General features: G+C 41.1%; 1 protein-coding gene across 1 annotated transcript; it reads left to right on the top strand.

Moving 5' to 3' along the window:
* Nucleotides 1–10,091: 10,091 nt before the first annotated feature.
* On the top strand, nucleotides 10,092–16,168 carry oprd1b (opioid receptor, delta 1b). Its single transcript, XM_086079234.1, has 3 exons — nucleotides 10,092–10,506; nucleotides 11,604–11,959; nucleotides 12,980–16,168. The coding sequence occupies exons 1-3, from the start codon at nucleotides 10,241–10,243 to the stop codon at nucleotides 13,507–13,509; spliced, it is 1,152 nt and encodes a 383-aa protein (XP_085935360.1). The 5' UTR covers nucleotides 10,092–10,240; the 3' UTR covers nucleotides 13,510–16,168.
* The last annotated feature ends 3,278 nt before the right edge of the window (nucleotides 16,169–19,446 follow it).

Here is a 19,446-nt window from a genome sequence, read left to right as displayed (position 1 = left end):
TTCCCACTTGAGCGGCCGCCGCCAATGAATCATTTCCGACCCGTGGATCCATTTTGAAATCAATAAATGAGTCCCAGTCCGGCGCTGCCCCTTAATGAGGTGTTCCTGGCTCAGCTGAATGACCGAAGGCCCCAGTGAAAACCCAGGGTTCTCTGGAGAGACGATGTCTCTGAGCTGGTCCGAGAACACCTCAGGATCCCCCGAGAAGATCTGGATGAAGTGGTCTGGGCGAAGGAAGTCTTTCCTTCCCTGCTTAAGCTGCTTCCCCCATGACCAGACCCCAGAAGCGGAAGAGGATGGATGGCGCGAGATGCCGTCGACGTATTATTATTATTTCTACTTTTATACTTGTTATTCTTATCTCAAATGTTTTAACAGATGAACTTTAAGCATTTAGATGATTCAAAATTGTCCCTTTCGAGAGCAGCTTTTATGCTCCAAAAAACGTGTGTTCTCATGTAAACGGCACCAAAGGGAGCTAACAGGAAATGAGGCAGACACACAAGAAACTACTGCAAAACTGCACCATGAGAAAAGTTTGCGCAAGCGAATCTCTATCCCATATTTAATACAAAATGTTCTTCATATTGTCAAGACACTAAAAACAGCACGTTGGGTGTGATTTGAATCCTTAAAAACATGATGCAAATGTGTACATAGCCATTCACGCACTGCGGTGTAGTGTCATAAAGATTGATACCGAATCTGAAAATCACCATCACATATTAAATATTTTTTATTTTGAGCCCGCTTCTTTAGGGTTCTTTTTCCCTTTCTTTGCCTGCTGATCTTGTGTGCCGGACACAGCATGGTCCACTTTGTTTGCGCAGCACAACCACAGTAAGCAGCAGGAGCCTGTGACTTTTCAGTCAAATTGTACTGCAGGGGGGGGGGGGGGGTTCCCAACCCCACGCACTTACAAGAGGTTTTTTTCTCCCTTTTCATAAAAACGGTAAAGTGAGCAACACGGTATTTGAAAGCCTGTGTTGGTGTTTATCTCAGTGAGCTCCTGACACTGCAATTGCAATTAATGGCTCTGCCTTGTTGACACGGTCCACTCCCGCGCACATCCAGCCGCCCACACACCACTGCACACGCGTTCACTTTAACACAATCTCGACTTCCAAAGTGAATCAGGTTTTGAGCTGGAAACGAGAAGGAAGCTGTTGTTTTTGTCTGCGTGACAACTTTTTGATCCTCCAACCCGCCCCCATTCTGTCTACTACCAATATTGATCAGGCATAACAATACGACTTGCATTCATGAGGAACATGAATAAATGATACAAGTAGTCGAGCCAAAGGGGATTGCTGCGTGGCCGTATTGCCAATAAATCGTTTTTCATGTCACAGCAGTGCAGTTTTGATCTCTTTCATTAAACAGCATTTGGAGGTGGACTGTTGTGGTCTAAGCATAACATGCAACCTGAATAAACCATTCAGACAGTACATGTGAGTGATAGTGTGCGCACTGTATTAAGCCTAATGATCTAAGGCTTTTGATCCACCCATATGTAATGGGCTTTACATAAATTAACTAATTCCCTCCTAGCCATTTTCACTAAAGCTCTTCGCTCCAGGTTGTGTTACTGGATTTTGACTCGTATTGCAAGGCCCACAGAATATTGTGTTCTATTGCTATAAAAACATGGAACCTACCAAAAGAAGGATTAGAATATATATTTTTTTATATGTATCTGTTTCAGATTTGCAGCAATTAGCATTAGAATATAGTTATGAAAGAGCTTGTTGCAACATGACCCTGGCTGATCTCTTATACTCTGCTGCCACCTGCTGGCCGTTTTTGTAACTGCATCAAAGCCTTCTTTATGCTCATAAAAAAATGTAAAAAATAAAAAATAGCATTAGAATATAGTTATGAAAAAGCTTGTTGCAACATGACCCTGGCTGATCTCTTATGCTCTGCTACCACCTGCTGGCCGTTTTTGTAACTGCATCAACGCCTTCTTTATGCTCATAAAAAAAAAAAAAAAAACGTATAAATAAGGGAGTAAACAACAAGGTATTAAAATAAACATATTAATACGTTTTTTGGGTTTGAATGAGTTAAGGATAAACTTGACAGGGCATCCTGGAGAGACCCCACCAGTTTAGCACATTTGGTGCCAATCAGGAGAGAATTGGTAAAGGATCAACACTCACATGCCAATCGCGACATAATATTTCACTCAGGTTAAACGCAACCGCACAGTCACAGTCATGCTCTACCGTAATTAATAGCCCGCCTTCGCGTTAAAGAATGATGACACATACATCACACCGAAAGGTTGAACAGACCATTCGTCAACGAACAAAGATGCATGAGAACAGTAAGAAAAAAAACTTCCTCTCGCGGGGTCAGATACTGGCAGGAGAAAATGTCAAGTTACGCTTTGCTTTTCTTTGACCTTTTCCAAAGTCTGACGCACACAGCAGACCATTTGAAAGCTCATGCCAGGCGCAAGCGGTGGATGACAGACAGAAAACACATTCCATTAACAGTAACAGCGCAAACTTTCAAATGAAATATGTCAAGCATTCGAGCCGAGGGAGAGCAAGCTATTGCATTATTCAAGATCAATTAAGACTGGATGAAAATACGGTGGAACGTCCAGTCGGCAAACATTGCTGGGTGACTTCCAAGTGGTTCACATTTATGAGGATTCATTTGTTAAAGCCTTCATTAACTGGACGCACAATATTACCGTTGAACTCATTTTCATTTTCAGACCCTCCGTTACCCTATAACTGTGAGAAGAAAAAAATATATAGATAAATATCATTACCGGCATTGAACATCTGGATTCTTAAGGCAATTTAACTCATGGTTCCGACAAAAAAAAAAAAGAATGATAGAATTATACTTACACTTACTATACACGTTGAGTGAGAGGTGCTATTTTTCTTACGTTTACATTCCAGGTCACCCTCGTATGTTTTTATAACATTTATGGCACTTCATTTTTAAAGTCTTTAAACAAATGAATAATACAAACACATTTCTACACATGTAATTTATTGAGAGAGCGCAAGAGTGTAAACGTGTACTGATGTGTTTATTGTACTGTAAACAAACAACATTAACCTGTAATATCACGATATAAATAACTAATCACGCCCACATTATAAAATGAAACCGACCACCGTTGCTGCGTTCAGTAGCATTTACAGATGAACGAGGATGACATTAAAGAGTTTTCAGTACGATTGTGATTAATTGTGCCAGTGGCGGCCACTTTGAGAGGATCGAGAGCAGAAATTAATTACAAATAATTCAAGTAATAATTTGAATGGATTGTAGTAATAGGGGTGGACGCCAGGGACTTCCGACTTCCGGGTTTTACACATCAGCGCCGTTTCCGGCCACTGCTGGCCGCGTTCCAACACTCGCACGGAAACAAAGTTGATGGAAAGTCGGAAGTCCCGCCTCCTCCGTGGCGTATAGTCTATAAGTGCAAACATGTTTGTCACTAGTTTGACTATATTATAAGAAAAAGCTAACAAAGAGGAAGTCAAGTGATTTTTTTATTTATTTTTTACAATATGTTCATTCTGATTAATATCACGTTTGTGGGATATGAATTAAGCAGTAAAATCCACCTGGTTTTAATCCATCCCAGGGGGGCGGCCATTTTGCCACTTGCTGTCGACTGAAAATGACATCACAGTTACAGCACGGCTCGCCTGTTTTCTGAGTTTGGTCATGTGACCTTTGCAAGCTGAGCCATGATTGGCCATTGCCTGAGACCTGAGCAACTCCGATGTCATTTGGAGTCAAAAGCAAGTGGCAAAATGGCCGCCCACAGGTATGGATATAAATGGGAGGATTTTGATAGGAATCGACTGGAGCATATTATTGTACTTGACTTCTTATGTCGAAAAAACAACAACGCGTGACCTATTTAAAGAGTTTGCTTTGTGTATTTCCTACCTACTGCTGCTATTGCGTCCCAATGTTTCCTTTGGGCTGAGGAGTGATGTGTGTAATCTTACTGCCTGTAAGGATTAATCAAGAGGGATTTTCCCCAAGGGGAGGCCCAGCACACAAACCACCGCAGCCATAACACAACTAACAGCAGCATGTTCTATGCTTAGCCTACTGTAACAACCATTCTTATTTCTCCATATTGGAAAAAAAGCAAGTAAATGTGTTTAAAAGGGTCAACAGGAAGCAAAGTGGCTAACTTGAATCGCAAAGCTTTTATCGGGGCTGCTTTCATTTGAGGACGAAAAAGAAATATAACCCCGGTTAGAAGTGCGCACTCCCCACCCGGTATCGGAAATGAAAGCTCGCTCGCTTCTGAGCCGCAGCGTAGCTTGTTTCATGCGAGCTGGCCCATTTGGACTATCGCGGTTGAGGTTGAGTGTCGGCGTGTGGGTTGAACCGCCAAGCCCGTAATGTAGCGCCAAGCGCGACGGAGATGTTAAAGGCTGAATTCAACGAGACACGTGAAGGGAAGTGTCTGTTTGATAAACCCGCTGACCCGCTCGCCCGCCCGCCCCCACTGGCTGCCTTCGTCCTTGTTTAGCGTGCGATAAAAAGCAAAGGCACTGACTGTCGCTTCTTGGGTGTTTACGTCTCCAATCAACCATTTTTTTTGCCTCTTTGCTGCAAACGTAATCATAGCAAAGCCATTATTCTCGCTAAAGAAATGGCATGAAAGAAAAAAGCTGGCAAGCTCATACTTAGAATTGAACTGCTGGAAGAATACATCAGGAATAACTAAACAGAACCTGAAAAGGGCGGCGACTGTGATGCGAACAAAAAGAAACTGAGGACGCGAGGGAGGGTCCGGAGCCAATTATTGCAGCTACAGTATAGCCCGGCTGTGTGAACAAGGGATCGAGGGGGGCCGGAATCAACAAAATGAACCAGGAAGCAAACCAATCACAATTCTAAATACTATTGACTCATTTGTTTATACAAGACAAGGCATCCGTTTTTGGGCAGGACAAAAACGCACCCTACCTTTATTGCTTGTGTCCTTTGCAGGGTTTTTAATAGTTTTAGAATTTTCATTACACTAAGTTTTATTTTAGTTAGTTTTTAGGGCGGCTCTGTTAGTTTTAATTTAGTTTGACTTAGTTTAGTATCAGTATTCTTTAAAAAAAAAAAAAAAAAAGTTGTGTATTACTTTTGTGCAAGATTTAAAAACTGCAAATGAAAAAAGCAACACACTTCGTACCTCGTGTTGTGTTTGGGCTGAGTTAAATGAAAAAACAGGCGAACCGAATGTCACACAAAATGGTCGCCTAGGAGTGATGTCATCTGAAGGTGTTTTTCTATTGGCTGCTACTAGATGATGTCACTTCTGTGCGACAAACTTTAATTTTTAATTTTTTTTTATTTTTAACACAAATAGCACTTTTCTTTTATTTTTCTTTATTTATTTATTTTTCTTTTGAGAGCTCAGTATTGTTCATTCGGTAATTTTACCGATTCGACATGTCATCATTGCTCTCCTTTTTTTTCTTTTTCTTTTTTTATTACGACAAACTTTCAAACATCCCTATTCCGGTTAATATCGAAATGAATAAAATTCAAATCAACCCCAAAGGCTCATGCATTAAATTAATTACCAAAGAAGGCACAATTTTAGTTAGTTTTCGTTTTGTAAATGTAAAATGTCGTCTCAGTTTTCATTTTATTAAAGCAATTTTAGTTTTTCATTTTAACGATTTAACAATTTCAAACCATTTCGTTTTTCAATGATAGTTTTAGTTATTTTGTTAGTTTCCATTAACTAAAATAACCTTGGTCCTTAGTAACTGTTAACTTCTTTGTTTTTGTGTGCACGTGTAGCACTTCTTTCTTCGTTTTTTTTTTTTTTTTTATGCCGTGGAGCCCTACGATTATTATAACGCGTGGTGGCGCCGAACCTGAATCCGTGGACTGCCCATCCTTTTGTTGCTCTCCCGTTTTTTTGCTGACCCGCTGCATCATCCATGGCCGATCGGCCCACGCGCGTCACACATGGGAGTCGCATGTTAAGTCGGAGTATGCATGTGACGTGGATTAAAAAATAAAAAAACGAATATTTGTTTCCAAATGTGTCTTTGTTCATGTATCTATCCCAGCTTCGTTGTGTTGATGGTTGATTTAACTCCCAAAAAGAGACCAAATTGCTCAATTGTGTTTCTTCATTGTATGACGACACAAAGGTTCTATCTTTAGCTGGACAACCACCAAAAGAGATATTTCTGCTTCCTGTTGTGTACGTTGGCCCATTCGTCTGCTTCTGTGTGTTCTTACAAAAGGTCACGTCATGGAGCGACAGTACTACACGTACCGTACATTTGCGATTTGATTTTTCTTCCACTCGCATAAACAATGATTGAAAGTGCATTAAATCGCAAAGTATTGCATGCTGTTGTAATTTTAAACCTAAAATAAAAAATTGTTGATCGCCTGGAGATGATAAATGTTGCTGTTGAATGAGTTGATCAATTACAAAACACAAGCCAGTGTTTGTGGCTGAACAGCTGTAGCATTGATTAAATATTGACTAATATGGGCCATTAAGAGCCTCTGTTTTCTTTGTGCATGCACAAAAAAAGGTATTTGACGCCAAGCCGATAACTCACAAACAAGCACAAGGTAGACCGGAGAAGAAACAACGCCATCATTCACAAACTTCAAATCTGAATCCGCCATGATGACTGCTGCTCCGTTATTGGCTTTGAAAACCTTGTTAAATATTTCATCAGCCGGGCTCGTGGCAGGTAATTTCATTACTCCTGTGGGTTGGTCAGGTAATTTCATGGAGGTGACTGCGTGCACTAATGGCTCGGCTAACGCAGGCCTCTGGCCATGCAAAGGCGCCCCCCCCGCCCCCCTTCCACCCCACCCCGGCTTTTAAAGGCAGCAGGAAGAGGAATGGCTCAATAAAGAAATGCAGAATTGAGCGGGAACTACATTGAGGAATTTGCGGACTCAATTGAACGGACTCACAAATGTTTGATATGAACTGTTCAGTGCAAACAAGTATGAAATGGAACTAAGCGTTATTGGGTCGTGTTTCATTTACATACGTTTGACAAATGAGATTGACGCAGAGGCCTTTGACCTTTTATCAGCAGTGAATTGGCTGCATGGTCAAATAAGTAAAAAAAAAAAAAACAGTCAAAGCTTTGCAATTTAAACATTATGAAAGTAAGCAAATGATTTGATATAGTTTTCTTTTTTCTTTTTTCCGCTTGATACAAATGCATGTAGTGCACCTTTTAACCAGAAGCCTGGGCTGCTATATCAGGAAGTACATATTAAAAAAATAGTTAAATAAACAAATAAATGATCAATTGAACTAAAAGCAGACAAAAGCGCTGGCGTTAACAATAGAAGCAACATTTTGGATTTTTAGAATGTTGATGATTCATATACTTAAAACTGGAACACCCATAAGGAACAAACATGTAGAGTATTTATTTATTTGTTTGCCTTCCACGATGGTTATTTGATGCACGTACGTAATGATTAATTATCATTATGCCATTTTTTAAAGTTACAAGGTTTGTTTTCTTCTTCTTCTTTTTCCCCTAAATAATTCGACTGCTATTTATTTGGTTATAAGCATGCCTGAAGCCAACTCCAGGTCTTTCTTTTTAGTCATCTTGGTTGGCATTACGCATGATTATGGGCCTTTTTGATATTATTATAAAAAAATAAAAACACGAACCCAATGAAATAAGATGGAACAGCAAGCATATGTCAATTTGTGGGATCGTCCCACATGCTTCAATTGTTGCACAATTTTTGTTGGTTTTTCCATGACGTTCCAAATATTATTCTAATATAATATTATTTTCAACTTTTCTTTTTTTTTTTAAGTTTACGAGTCAGTTCCGCTATTTATGAGGGGCTGGCCAAAGCCAAAAGTGCTAGGTCCGATTTCTTGCCCAAGCCCAATCTTGGCTGTACTATTTTTGATTCTGCGTAACAACATAATGATGAATTCCATTCAATGTAGTGTAAAAAAACAACAACTGAGTACTGTACTATATTTTTGACTGTACAAAGGGACAATAAGAATAGGAGACTGTGGTTGCCATGGTAAAGTCTGAATGAAGTTCACCATAATAGTCGTTTGAGTTTTGTTTTTAAAGCCAATGTGATTTGTAATATAGCAGGAACGATGTTTAATATTATTCGAAAAATGTGTTTGTGGAAATAGAAGCATGCACACTGAGATATATGCCGCACCCGTCAGCAGTTAAGTATGCAACAAATATAAATAAAAAGCCCCTAGCTAGTATTTGAGGAAATATAAAAGTAATATATTTGAATGTGGATATGATAACGACCTTGTAAAAATACAATAGCAGGCTAATCTAACCCAATGTTATAACACACAGTACACTATTGTATAGATGCAATGAAAGAACTATTTTCATTCACCGGTACTTTAGTCAAGTAAATGTTTTTTCGCTGAAAATCAAGCAAAAACTACAAAAATCATCTTTTTTTGGGGGGGGGGGCTCAGTATTGTTCATTCGATAATTTTACCGATTAGACATGTCATCATCATTGCTCTCTCACTCTTTTATTATTTTGTATGTGCGTGAGTATGTGCATGTGTGTGTGCATGTGTGTGTGCATGTGTGCGTGCGTGTGAGTGTGTACTCATTAATTCACCTAAAACCTATTAAAAATCCCATACCGTTCAATATTTCAGAATCCAGCTAGAGTCGTGAGGTTGTCAGGAGACCCGAGGAAGGATCAAAGAAAAGAAAGGAAAGTGAAATCCAGCACCGACCATACATCACCTACTACCCACCGGGTTACCAACTAGAATCTTCCACCAACCCCAGAAACATCTAAATTCCAACAAATTAGGGAGACCTCAAGAGACCAAAAAGAGAGACTGAGGAAAGGAAGGAAGGATAGATGAAGCAGAGTGAGATAAACAGACATCGGCCTCCACCGATTGTCAGCAGATTGTGTTTGAATTTCGATAGATGCTGGTGTGGTGGATCTGGTATGCATGAAAACCTCCACCAAAGAAGGGAGCTGTCGACCCCGGCCAGGACAGAGCAAGCACAACCCCCCAGGCCACGGCAGCGCCAAGGCACAACACCCGGGCCCCCACCGGCCAGAGAGCAAAACCAGGAGCCAGGAGAACCCCCCCCCCCCCCCACCCCAACACAGCCCGCGCCCCCAGCCCAACGCAGCAGGTCGGGGCACGGCAGGCCCGCCAGGCACCCCGCCGACCCACAGCCCCCGCTCCCCTTCAATATCTTGGCTGAGTGTCCCGCTGAAAGATGAACAGTCTGAGGTCAAGAGTGCTCAAGAGCAGGTGTTCATCCAGTTCATTGCTGCATCTTTCCCTCAAATGACGCTGCCGCTGCCACCACGCTTCACTTGGGATAGTATTGGTCAGATAATATGCTGTCTCAGTGGTTTCCGCCAAGCAAATCTGGTATCCATGCCATAGCGTTCAATCTTTGTCTCATCAGACCGCATAATTTTATCACTGAAACTGCAGGTGGTCGTGTTTTTTTTACTAAAAATGAGGATGATCAGTGGTAACGGGATGCACCTGAGCTCCATTTTGAGCTTCTTAACAAATGTTGTAAATGCTTCCGTACCGTATTCGGTGAGTCGGAAAAGTTCCAGAACTGTTGTCACAAACAATATACTGTATTTCAAATACAAAATGCAAACTCAAAGTTTTCCACTTCCTAGAGTCTAATCGCCTCTTCTCGCGCATTGAACAAATCAAATGCCGCTGGATCTGAAAGATCATCTGGCTGGAGGGAAAACACACAGTATTTTGTAATGTAAAGTGCATTACAAATTAAATGTATTCATATTATTATTATTATTATTTTGGGGTTGAAATATAGCTTTTGTCACACCGGTCCTGGAACTTTTACTGACTCACCTTCTATATTTAATTTCTCTAAATCATTTTTGAGATGTTGACACAAAAATATAAATAGTTATAGAAATGGTATCGTTCCAATGCTTCTAAGACATATTATACATGACATGTGATCATCATATGCTTTCTAGAAAGAATCGTGAGGGAGGGAGGGAGGGAGGGGAGAGCGAAGGATGAGAGAGGGAGAGAGAGCAAGAAAGGGAGAGCCGGAGGAGAGAGTAACACGCGCAGTGACAATTTTACTCTCAGTCTCAGTAGTCCACCGTTCGCACCGTGTACCAAAAAGAAAAAAAGAAAAAATCTCTTTGCTTGAAAAAAGAAAAAATATATATATACATTTCCTTTGTTGTTGTTTTTGCGATGGAGTTCCCCACTTTCCCTCCGGGTGACATGTACGAGTCGTTACCTCCCTTCAACGTCACCCTCCAAGACGCGCTCTTGCTCGGACCGCCGAGGGGCGTCGGGGCCAACTGGACCAACGGGACCAACGCGGTCAACAGTACCAGCTTGTCCGCGGGTCGCGACACGGCAAGGGTCGTCATCGCCGTGTGCATCACCGCCCTCTACTCGCTCATCTGCGTGGTGGGACTTTTGGGCAACGTCCTCGTCATGTACGGCGTGGTCAGGTAAGAAAGTGCAACGTTGTTTTGCAATAATAATACTAATAAAACTAATAATAATAATAATAATCTAATGGATTGGGAAGCTGCATGTATTTGACTTTCAAAAATTATTATTCTATTATACTATTTTGATGCTGTGCTTTCACCAATGACAAAAAACAATGATAAATTATTATTATTTTTAAGTTCAGCAATCCTAGCCTATACTTTCATTTATTTTTATTTTTATGATGATTAATTCACATTCACTGGTACCCATGGCTTGAATGATAGTAAAATAAATAAATACAATTTTACTACAATAAAAAAAATTTTTTTTATGTATTACCATTCCTAGTCTATAAATTATTATATTACGCATCTTTTGTAAAGCCATTTTAAAGACAAAACTGAAAATAACAGAAGTACTAATTATGCTTTTCTCTTTCTTATGTGCCACTTTGGAATTAGTGGCAGACTAACACATACCACATGCAATATATATTCACCAGGTGTGAGGGAGGCAGTCCAATTTATAGCTGAGCCTTTTACTAAAACCTCCTCACGGCACAATTTCCTTCCTCATGAGGATGTTTTTGTCAAATCGATGTTTTTATTTGTACGGCTGACACACCATGATCAATCACTCCTTTGGCTGTGGATAGTATTGATTTTTTGGGGGTCAAACATTGCAGCTCATATGCATGGAGCAGTTGGAGTAAACGTCATGAAGAGAGAGCCGACCACAAAAGCACAAAAAAATAAAAGAAGGAATAACACTCCAAATGGCACATGAGAGAGGAGAATTGGAGGGTTTCTGCACAGGAGTCATTTTATACAAGTGCGGTTTAATGGAGGTTATAGTCATTGTGGCAGAACAGAGGCTTTCATGCAGTCGTAACACCATCACAGCTTTGCATCTAAAAAGCTTTTATTATCCCGCGGAAAACTGCGCATCATTGGGCTGAGAGAGGAAATGAGGCTAAAATCCATACAGTAGTTTGGTTTCTAACCTCGTTACGCTTTAATGGCAATAAGGAGCCGACCGCGAGCAGACATAACAAACCTTGTCCACTTTGCCAGTCTCAACTGTGCTCACAGTGCTTCGCTCCTTTACTTAGGTACACCAAGATGAAGACTGCCACCAACATCTACATCTTCAACCTGGCCCTGGCGGACGCCCTGGCCACCAGCACCTTACCCTTCCAGAGCGCCAATTACCTCATGAGCACGTGGCCGTTCGGGCAGCTTCTGTGCAAAGTGGTCATCGCCATCGACTACTACAACATGTTCACCAGCATCTTCACGCTCACCATGATGAGCGTGGACCGCTACGTGGCCGTCTGCCATCCCGTCAAGGCCCTGGACTTCCGCACGCCGGCCAAGGCCAAGATCATCAACATCTGCATCTGGATTCTCTCCTCGGTTATTGCAGTACCTGTTATGATCATGGCGGTTACCAGGGTGACAGACAAAGGTGAGGAGCTACAGACGCATTGTTGGAGATCTGTAGCGCATGCAACCGTGACTCTGCACAAACTACTTCATTGCTCATATTGGAGCGGCATGGCTCAGTGGTAGTCTCCCATCGGTGAGGTTGTGAGTTCGATCCTCACTTCCGTTGCAGGCCAAATCCTCCCCACTCACTTTGTTTTGAAGACCAGCAAAGCATTTCAGACTTTGCTGATCACGAGTGCAATCAGACTGAGTGGGCCTTAATGACAACATAATTAAAGCTTCTGAAATAATTGCATTCATTATCCAAGGTTCAGTACTTGTCTTATTAAAACAGTGTCACATGATTGTACTTTATGAGTTGGCTTGAATACAAAATCCTTGATTTGTTCCAGCTTGTCAAATTGGGAATCTGAATTTTGGTCAAAAATGAATTAAGATACTATAGCATTTTTGGCCCAAAAGGTGAAAAATGGAACTGCGCTTTAAACAAAGATATCGCTTGGCAGAGAGTTGACTTTGAAGAAGTAACAACGTTAATTTTTATCGACGACAACAACAGAATCGGAGAAGCAAGATTTTCCTCATTTGTGAACTTATTTGACAGAATGGTTTGTCGTTGTCAGCAATTGTGATAAATATCTTGTGCCAGCCTAAAAACCACCAGCTTCAACTATTTGAAAATTGTCCGTCTCGTACTCAGTTAGCAAAGCTAACTAGATAACTAATGCTAACAAAGCTATGACAACACATTTTTGATAGTATTTACTTCAAGTAAGTACAGATGTCGAATTAGTACTTTGACAACAGTTTTTTTTTCTACTTTACTTCTCTTTACTTCTATTGAAACGGAGTGTGAGTACTTTTGTCATCTCAGCTGTACAAAAAGGCCTCTTTTTCCAGTAGTTTCAGTGGCAGGTGCTTGTGTTGAATTGAGGGAGTAATGAGGCCGTAGAAGAGAACACATTTGAGCTGGGTTATTAAACTTAAATTAGCCTATCCACATGAGCCTCCATTCAACTGCCATCGTTTTTCTCCCCAGGCAACGTGGATTGCAGAATCATATTTCCCAAACCAGAATGGTACTGGGACACGGTGACCAAAATCTGCGTGTTCATCTTCGCCTTCCTGGTGCCCGTGCTCGTCATCACCGTTTGCTACGGTCTGATGATCCTGCGGCTAAAGAGTGTCCGTCTCCTCTCCGGGTCCAAAGAGAAGGACAGGAACCTGAGGCGGATCACCCGGATGGTCCTGGTGGTGGTGGCGGCCTTCATCATTTGCTGGACTCCCATACACATCTTCATCATCGTCAAGACCATGGTGAAAATCGACCACAAGAACCTGCTGGTGATGGCGAGCTGGCATCTGTGCATCGCCCTGGGCTACACCAACAGCAGCCTCAACCCGGTCCTTTACGCCTTCCTGGATGAGAACTTCAAGAGGTGCTTCAGGGATTTCTGCCTGCCGTACCGCACACGTACGGAGCAGCACAGCTTCTCCCGTGGCCGCAACAGCACCAGGGAGCCCGTGTCCGTCTGCGCCCCCGCCACCAGAGGCAGGCCGCCGGCGTGACTAGGCGTGGACCGAACGGGGATCCAGGAAGACCCCCAGACCGAAGTCACACAGTTCTCCACCACGGGAGTGTGAAAGTTGCCATTTGTTCCACCACTGGCGGTTTTATCTCGAGCTCGTGCCCGAGGTTTTACGTGATGGATCCCTCGTGAAGAGAATCAATGCTTGTCTTTCAGGATGCTGAAAAAAGTGCCAATGTGTGCCTGTAGATTATAAACTGGTAAATACAAATGTGCTTACAGATGAGTGACAAGTTAAAAGGGGAAAAAAAACATTTACGCTTTCAACAGGTATTTAAGAATACCTGAAACCTGAACATAGAAACGTGTAAAATAATTCATGTATATACAAAAAAAAATCAACATACAGTTCAATTGTACTCCAAAATCGAGCTTAACTCATTCACTGCCATAAATTCATAATTTTTTTTAAAAAAGATTATAAAAAATTAGGGGCGAGAGGCGATTACATTTTTTAATTGTAATTAATCGCATGACTTCACTAGTTAACTCGCGATTAATCACAAATTTCATATCTGTTCTAAATGTACAATAAAAAAAAATCTAGGTTTTCATACTCTTGTTAACAAAAGTAGAAAAAATGTTAAACTAATGACTAACTAACTAAAAATGAATTTTTGGCGATTATAGCCGTCAATTGCAGTGAATGAGAAGAAACTTGAGACGAAACCTTATATACAAACAAGCCAAAAGTGTCTTCTCAGTCAATTAAAAAATATATATATTACAAAAATAAATACATCACCTCAATTGCAGCATAATCCATATAGCAGTAAAAAAGAAAAAAAATCTTCTTTTTGCTTGGTGATGGGGTCTCAGTTAGCGTGGAAACGGTTACAACTTCATTTCAGTGAACAATAGCTTCGACTCGAGCAAATGGAACTCAATCGACTTGAAAATCCCTCCCGTTAATTTGTTATGGTAATTCTGATGAAAATAGATTGAATCAGACAGACGACAAATATTGCAGGTGATAGTTATGAAACCGAGCTTCTGTCTGAGCTGTCATTGGTTGCTAGGCAACATCTGTTTATTAATATAATTAATATTTGTCATCCATTTTGTGTGCTTGTCTTCATTAGGCTTGTGGGTGAGCTGATCACTTGCAGCAATTTGTGCCCATATAGACCAATTTTAACAAAAATTAACTATTCTCCCGATGCTCTCTCTCGAACAAGCTTCTTTTTTTTCTACCAAAAGCTTCTTTTTTTCCCCTCGCCATCTGTTTGATGTTGTTTGGACTCGTCCCAAATGCGAAATCGTGGCTATTTCTCGATTGAGTTTAAATATGGCCACCATGACAGCACTAGAACATCACTTTTTCCCACTTATGATATGAATCTCCCTGTGCAATGGTCCTGGGTTCGGACGCATTCAAAATGCACTACAAGCAGTGTTTAAAGAGCAAAAGGGTTTTTGATACTTTTCCAGATTTGTCTCCACTGCAGCACACTATTGGGTGCTACATTGTTGCGTGTCAGCTTTAAGAGTGCCTGGAAGGTCCGTGCCATATTGGGAGAGAAGCGGCGCTTTGTGTAAACACTCTGCGGTGATGGGCTTGTCTCGCACTCCAGTACATCGATCCAAAAAGGCGCGGAGGTCTGCTTATCCAATTTAGTCACGAACGACTTGTTAAATATTTCAACGATGGAGACCAGAGGTGAAGATGACAACAGCGCAGCCTTGACAAATCATCACCAGATGATTTAGATGTTTTATGACACCGCATTTAAAGCCCCTCCTGTTCCGCGCATACTCGTGTGTAAATCTTTTCGATGACAGCTCGCTTCGCCGCCGGAGACGCTGCGACGGGGCAGGCAACCCACGCAATTGCCCCTGAGCTAAAGGGGCCCGAGAGACGTCCATATCAGAGGTTGAGGGTTTGAATATGGCCAGTAACCCATTAGGATAAGCGCTTCAGACAATGGATGGATGGAGCTTTTGTCCATTATAATGTATATTGAGTGTGCCATGCAGAGGGAGAGGCACCATAATGACGGCTTTGCTGCTTAAAGAGAGAATCCAGCAACATAAATGCGCTAATGCCTTCCAGGAAATTGCATTCAATTTGCTGTAAATCTATTCTTGTGATGGTAAAGGGGGGACATCTTCAGTTTTGTGCCTCGCCAAAGACAGCATAAAACACCTGTCGAAACAACCGCCGCTCCCGGCGTATGTGCCGTCGACTCATCGTGTCCACTCGTCTTGTGGTTGGGCTGCACGTTTTGTCGACATTCAGCGGACGCTAAAGCAGGATGCTTTGAAGGGGAAGGCGCAGCAAGCTCACTCAATGACTTCAAACGGGCTTAGAGGAAAGTCATTAACAACTCAAGGAAAGGCTTCCGATTCACATTACATCTGATGGGGGAATTATCCATTAAGGATGACTGGACAATTAAATGAAGAGATTTTTCCCCCTCTTTTTTTAAGGCACATTTTATGTTAAAATGTGGAACTGATGACAAGGGTGAGATCTATATCCCAAATGTAAATACAATGATATAATTATTTTAGCGCATTAAGTGATACTGATATTTATTTGGTTGCGATGTGCTATTAAGCTGTTCCACTGTTACGCTCGAGTCAGCATATTTACATGTTATAACGATGGATTGTCACTAAAAGGCCATACGAGTACTAGGGCCAAATCGGGGGGGGGGGGGGGGGGGGAACACGCAAACTAACACTAAATTACAACTTTAAATTTCTCCTAATTATAGATTTTTTTTCCCCCAGTGTGGTCGTAACACTCCATGCGTCTTGTGTCACGAAGAATTTGGATTCAATCATCCCTATGAAAAGAGAGTTTCTATGTTTTAGGTCTGCAGAATTGCATATTGTGCATATTGTCGCATGTACTAGTCTACTCGGAATTTTAGAATTGCAACATGTGACATAATGCGTACCTGGGGGTACCACGGCGTCAAGAATGTTTAGCCGGCTAATGAGTATTACCGTATTTTCCGCACTATAAAGCGCACATAAAAAGCCTTTAATTTTCTCAAAAGCCGACAGGGCGCCTTATAATTCGATGCGCCTTATATGTGGATCAATATTGGTTAAGTACGGCTACCGTAGTCAGGGAACGTTGCCGAAGTAACAGTGGTTAGAACTGTAGTCCCACACCTGATTAAGGCTAGGAGATAAATGTAAATATGGATATTAACGTTTGAAAAATATATTGAGTTATTGCCATATTGTTACTGCACTACCGGTAACTTGTTTTGGGAGTGAAAAGAGTTGTCAGAACGCTGGTTCGTATTCTATTACCGGTAATGAATATTGACTGATTGACTCATCTGACTGTTTTGTCGACATTCCCTTTAGCCCAGCTCCATCTAGTGGATGCTTAACACAACCCCAGCCACTACAGTAGTTTCTATTCTATGCGCCTTATAATGCCATATATATGGAAAAAGTTTTTCAATAGGCCATTCATTGAAGATGCGCTTTATAATCCGATGCGCCTTATAGTGCGGAAAATGTGGTCAACTGTTACGCAATCAGTCAATAAAGTCCATCTAGACCGTGTACCAACGCCTTTGTGGTTACTTCGCTGTTGGCCTCTGATGCCATCCTAGCATGAAGGGAGTTTGCAAACTTGGACGCTGGACCGGAGAGACGAACCCTTTCAGGTTAGCTTTGCGCTAGCTAGCTGGTACGACGAGATGAATTTAAAACGTTAGCAAAAGCAAAACAAACAAACAAAAAAACTCTGAGTTGTGTTGTTGTACAGCAAGGGATCTGGAGGTTAAAGTAAGCTATTTTCAACTAAAAAAAGGAAAGTAGATTGATGCAGCAGCCGTTTTAGCGCATCTAAAAGCGTCACATACAGTATTGGTACACTTTGATATGTTTTCAAAAGAGGGAGGCTTGGTAAAGCGCTTTGGTTAAAATACAGTGAAGATTAAGTGCACTCCATTTACCTCTATGTTCAAAATGGATAGAATTTTTTTCAATGCATTTACCATTTTTCTTAAAAACTGAGAAAAAATCTTGAGAATAGGTGAAGTGATGCTGAACCGCGAGTATGCAGGGACCACTGTAAATGAATGTATTTTGTTGAAAATGATACTTTTGTACAAACTGCTTTAGCAAACTTTGGCTTTAATGTCCAGCGAGGCATCATACGTCCGTCGTCTTGTAACTTATCGAACCACACTAGTAAACTTTGGTTCTTGTGGTAGTCATCATGGATATTGTTGACACGTAAATGCAGGTTTGTGTCATGAGAGTTGCACATATAATCATTGCGTATGATCAGGTAGGGATTCCTGTGCGCTAGGAAGATGGCGTCAGTGACCTGTGAGGACATCCTTATTAACAGAACCACTGAGGCAGCTTCTGGTGATCGCAGCGGGGGTGAGGGGGGTGTAAAAGTCACTAACCCATCGAAAGCACAATATGTCATTCGTCTGGGATACTATTGGAGGTGGTGGACACTAAAACGTCAAAAAGATCAGATCATTTCTATTTTCGAAAGCTGTAAATAAATAGATCCTGGAGTTGTATTATGGTTCATAAGATGCATGTATGTTCATTTATTTACTTCTGATTATCTTGTTTTGCTGTGTCATGAGTGGGAAAGTGTTTGTTTTTTATCATTTGTAGATTACGACTACAAATAGTTGCTATGGTAATAGCTAATAAAGGAACATGGAACATGTGAGTGTCACGTGACTCTTATCTTTTTTTCATTTTTTTTTCCACAGACACTCATTTTGCAAGGATGTGGAAGACATCCGCTGACTAGTAGTCATGCATTTAACACGCCAATCAGACCTACAGATGCAGTTGTTGTTTTTTTGCATAACAACCGTATGCTCCATTGGATTTTGAATCTGACTTGCCCACACATTTGAGAGATAAAATCTCAATCTGTTAGAAGACTGATAACGTCTCCAGTGATGGAATAATTAGAAAGGATCGCTCATCTGGATTGCTTTTGGGCTCTTGTGGATGTTTAAATGATTACTTCGCTCCACGAGCTGAATAAAGGAGTCTGGTACAAAAGAAAGGCTCTCCTCAGCAAAATGTCACAATAATACATCCGAGCAGAGCAGAAGACCAAACGTTATTATGAGGCTGGGGAGAAGGCGCGATTTCTTTTCACCCGCCACAGAGGGGCCATCAGTAAATCACGGCTCTTATGAAATATACATGTTCCTGCCTGTGTGCAGTATGTGCAAAATGACCACAAATGTCGCCAAATTCATCATTCAAAAGCAATTTTTTTGTAAATTAGGGGAAAAAAATGTGGCACTATTATAGTGTGTGTACTGTATGTAGTTCGAAAACTAAAAATATTATTATTGAAGGCACCTTCATCACATAAATATACAGCGGTGTGTTGAGATACAAGTTCAGTTGATATCATGACCATAATCATCTTCCCTCATTTAAAAATGCATTAAGATGAGCACGAGTAAGGCTGTTGAGTAAGACTTGCATAAGTGTGACAAATGATGAAATCGTGAATGTCTTGTTTACATCGCAATGAACACTTCGACAAAGGTTTAAGTCTTGGCTTCGTCCCATCATTACTCACAAGCTTTTCGAACAACAATTTTATGATATAACGTGATTAAAGTAATGGCAGGTCTCGAGTGGTTGAGTGACTACTGGGCTCACTCGTGTTAGGGTGAAAAGATTTGTGCATTCTCAAACGACTTTGTTCTTGTAACAAGGTGTCTCGTAAGATGACAACATGATTTTATCATGGCATGTTTTGTGTAGGGAGAAAAAAAAACTGTTACTAACATTGTGACTTAGCCCGTGCGTTTTTCATGATTTCACAACCCTCGTACTCGCATACTGCCTTTTAATGGAAATTACAATTAAATAACATGAATTTATAATGTGTTTGTAATTGAGATGGAAAATGTTTGTCATTATGTTCAAACAATATGATGAATGA

The sequence above is a fragment of the Leptonotus elevatus genome, chromosome 6 (genome assembly GCF_054856555.1).
Source record: "Leptonotus elevatus isolate MCC_2025b chromosome 6, RoL_Lele_1.0, whole genome shotgun sequence".
NCBI classification, from domain to species: domain Eukaryota; kingdom Metazoa; phylum Chordata; class Actinopteri; order Syngnathiformes; family Syngnathidae; genus Leptonotus; species Leptonotus elevatus.
Note: the sequence above shows the minus strand (reverse complement) of the source record. Positions and strands in the feature narration are given on the sequence as shown.

Bases quoted from the DNA above. Each gene is read 5' to 3' on its own strand.
- oprd1b (XM_086079234.1), top strand. From the start codon at position 10,241: ATGGAGTTCCCCACTTTCCCTCCGGGTGACATGTACGAGTCGTTACCT. The intron at 10,507-11,603 runs GTAAGAAAGTGC...TCCTTTACTTAG, and splicing joins GTCATGTACGGCGTGGTCAG to GTACACCAAGATGAAGACTG. The intron at 11,960-12,979 runs GTGAGGAGCTAC...TTTTCTCCCCAG, and splicing joins TACCAGGGTGACAGACAAAG to GCAACGTGGATTGCAGAATC.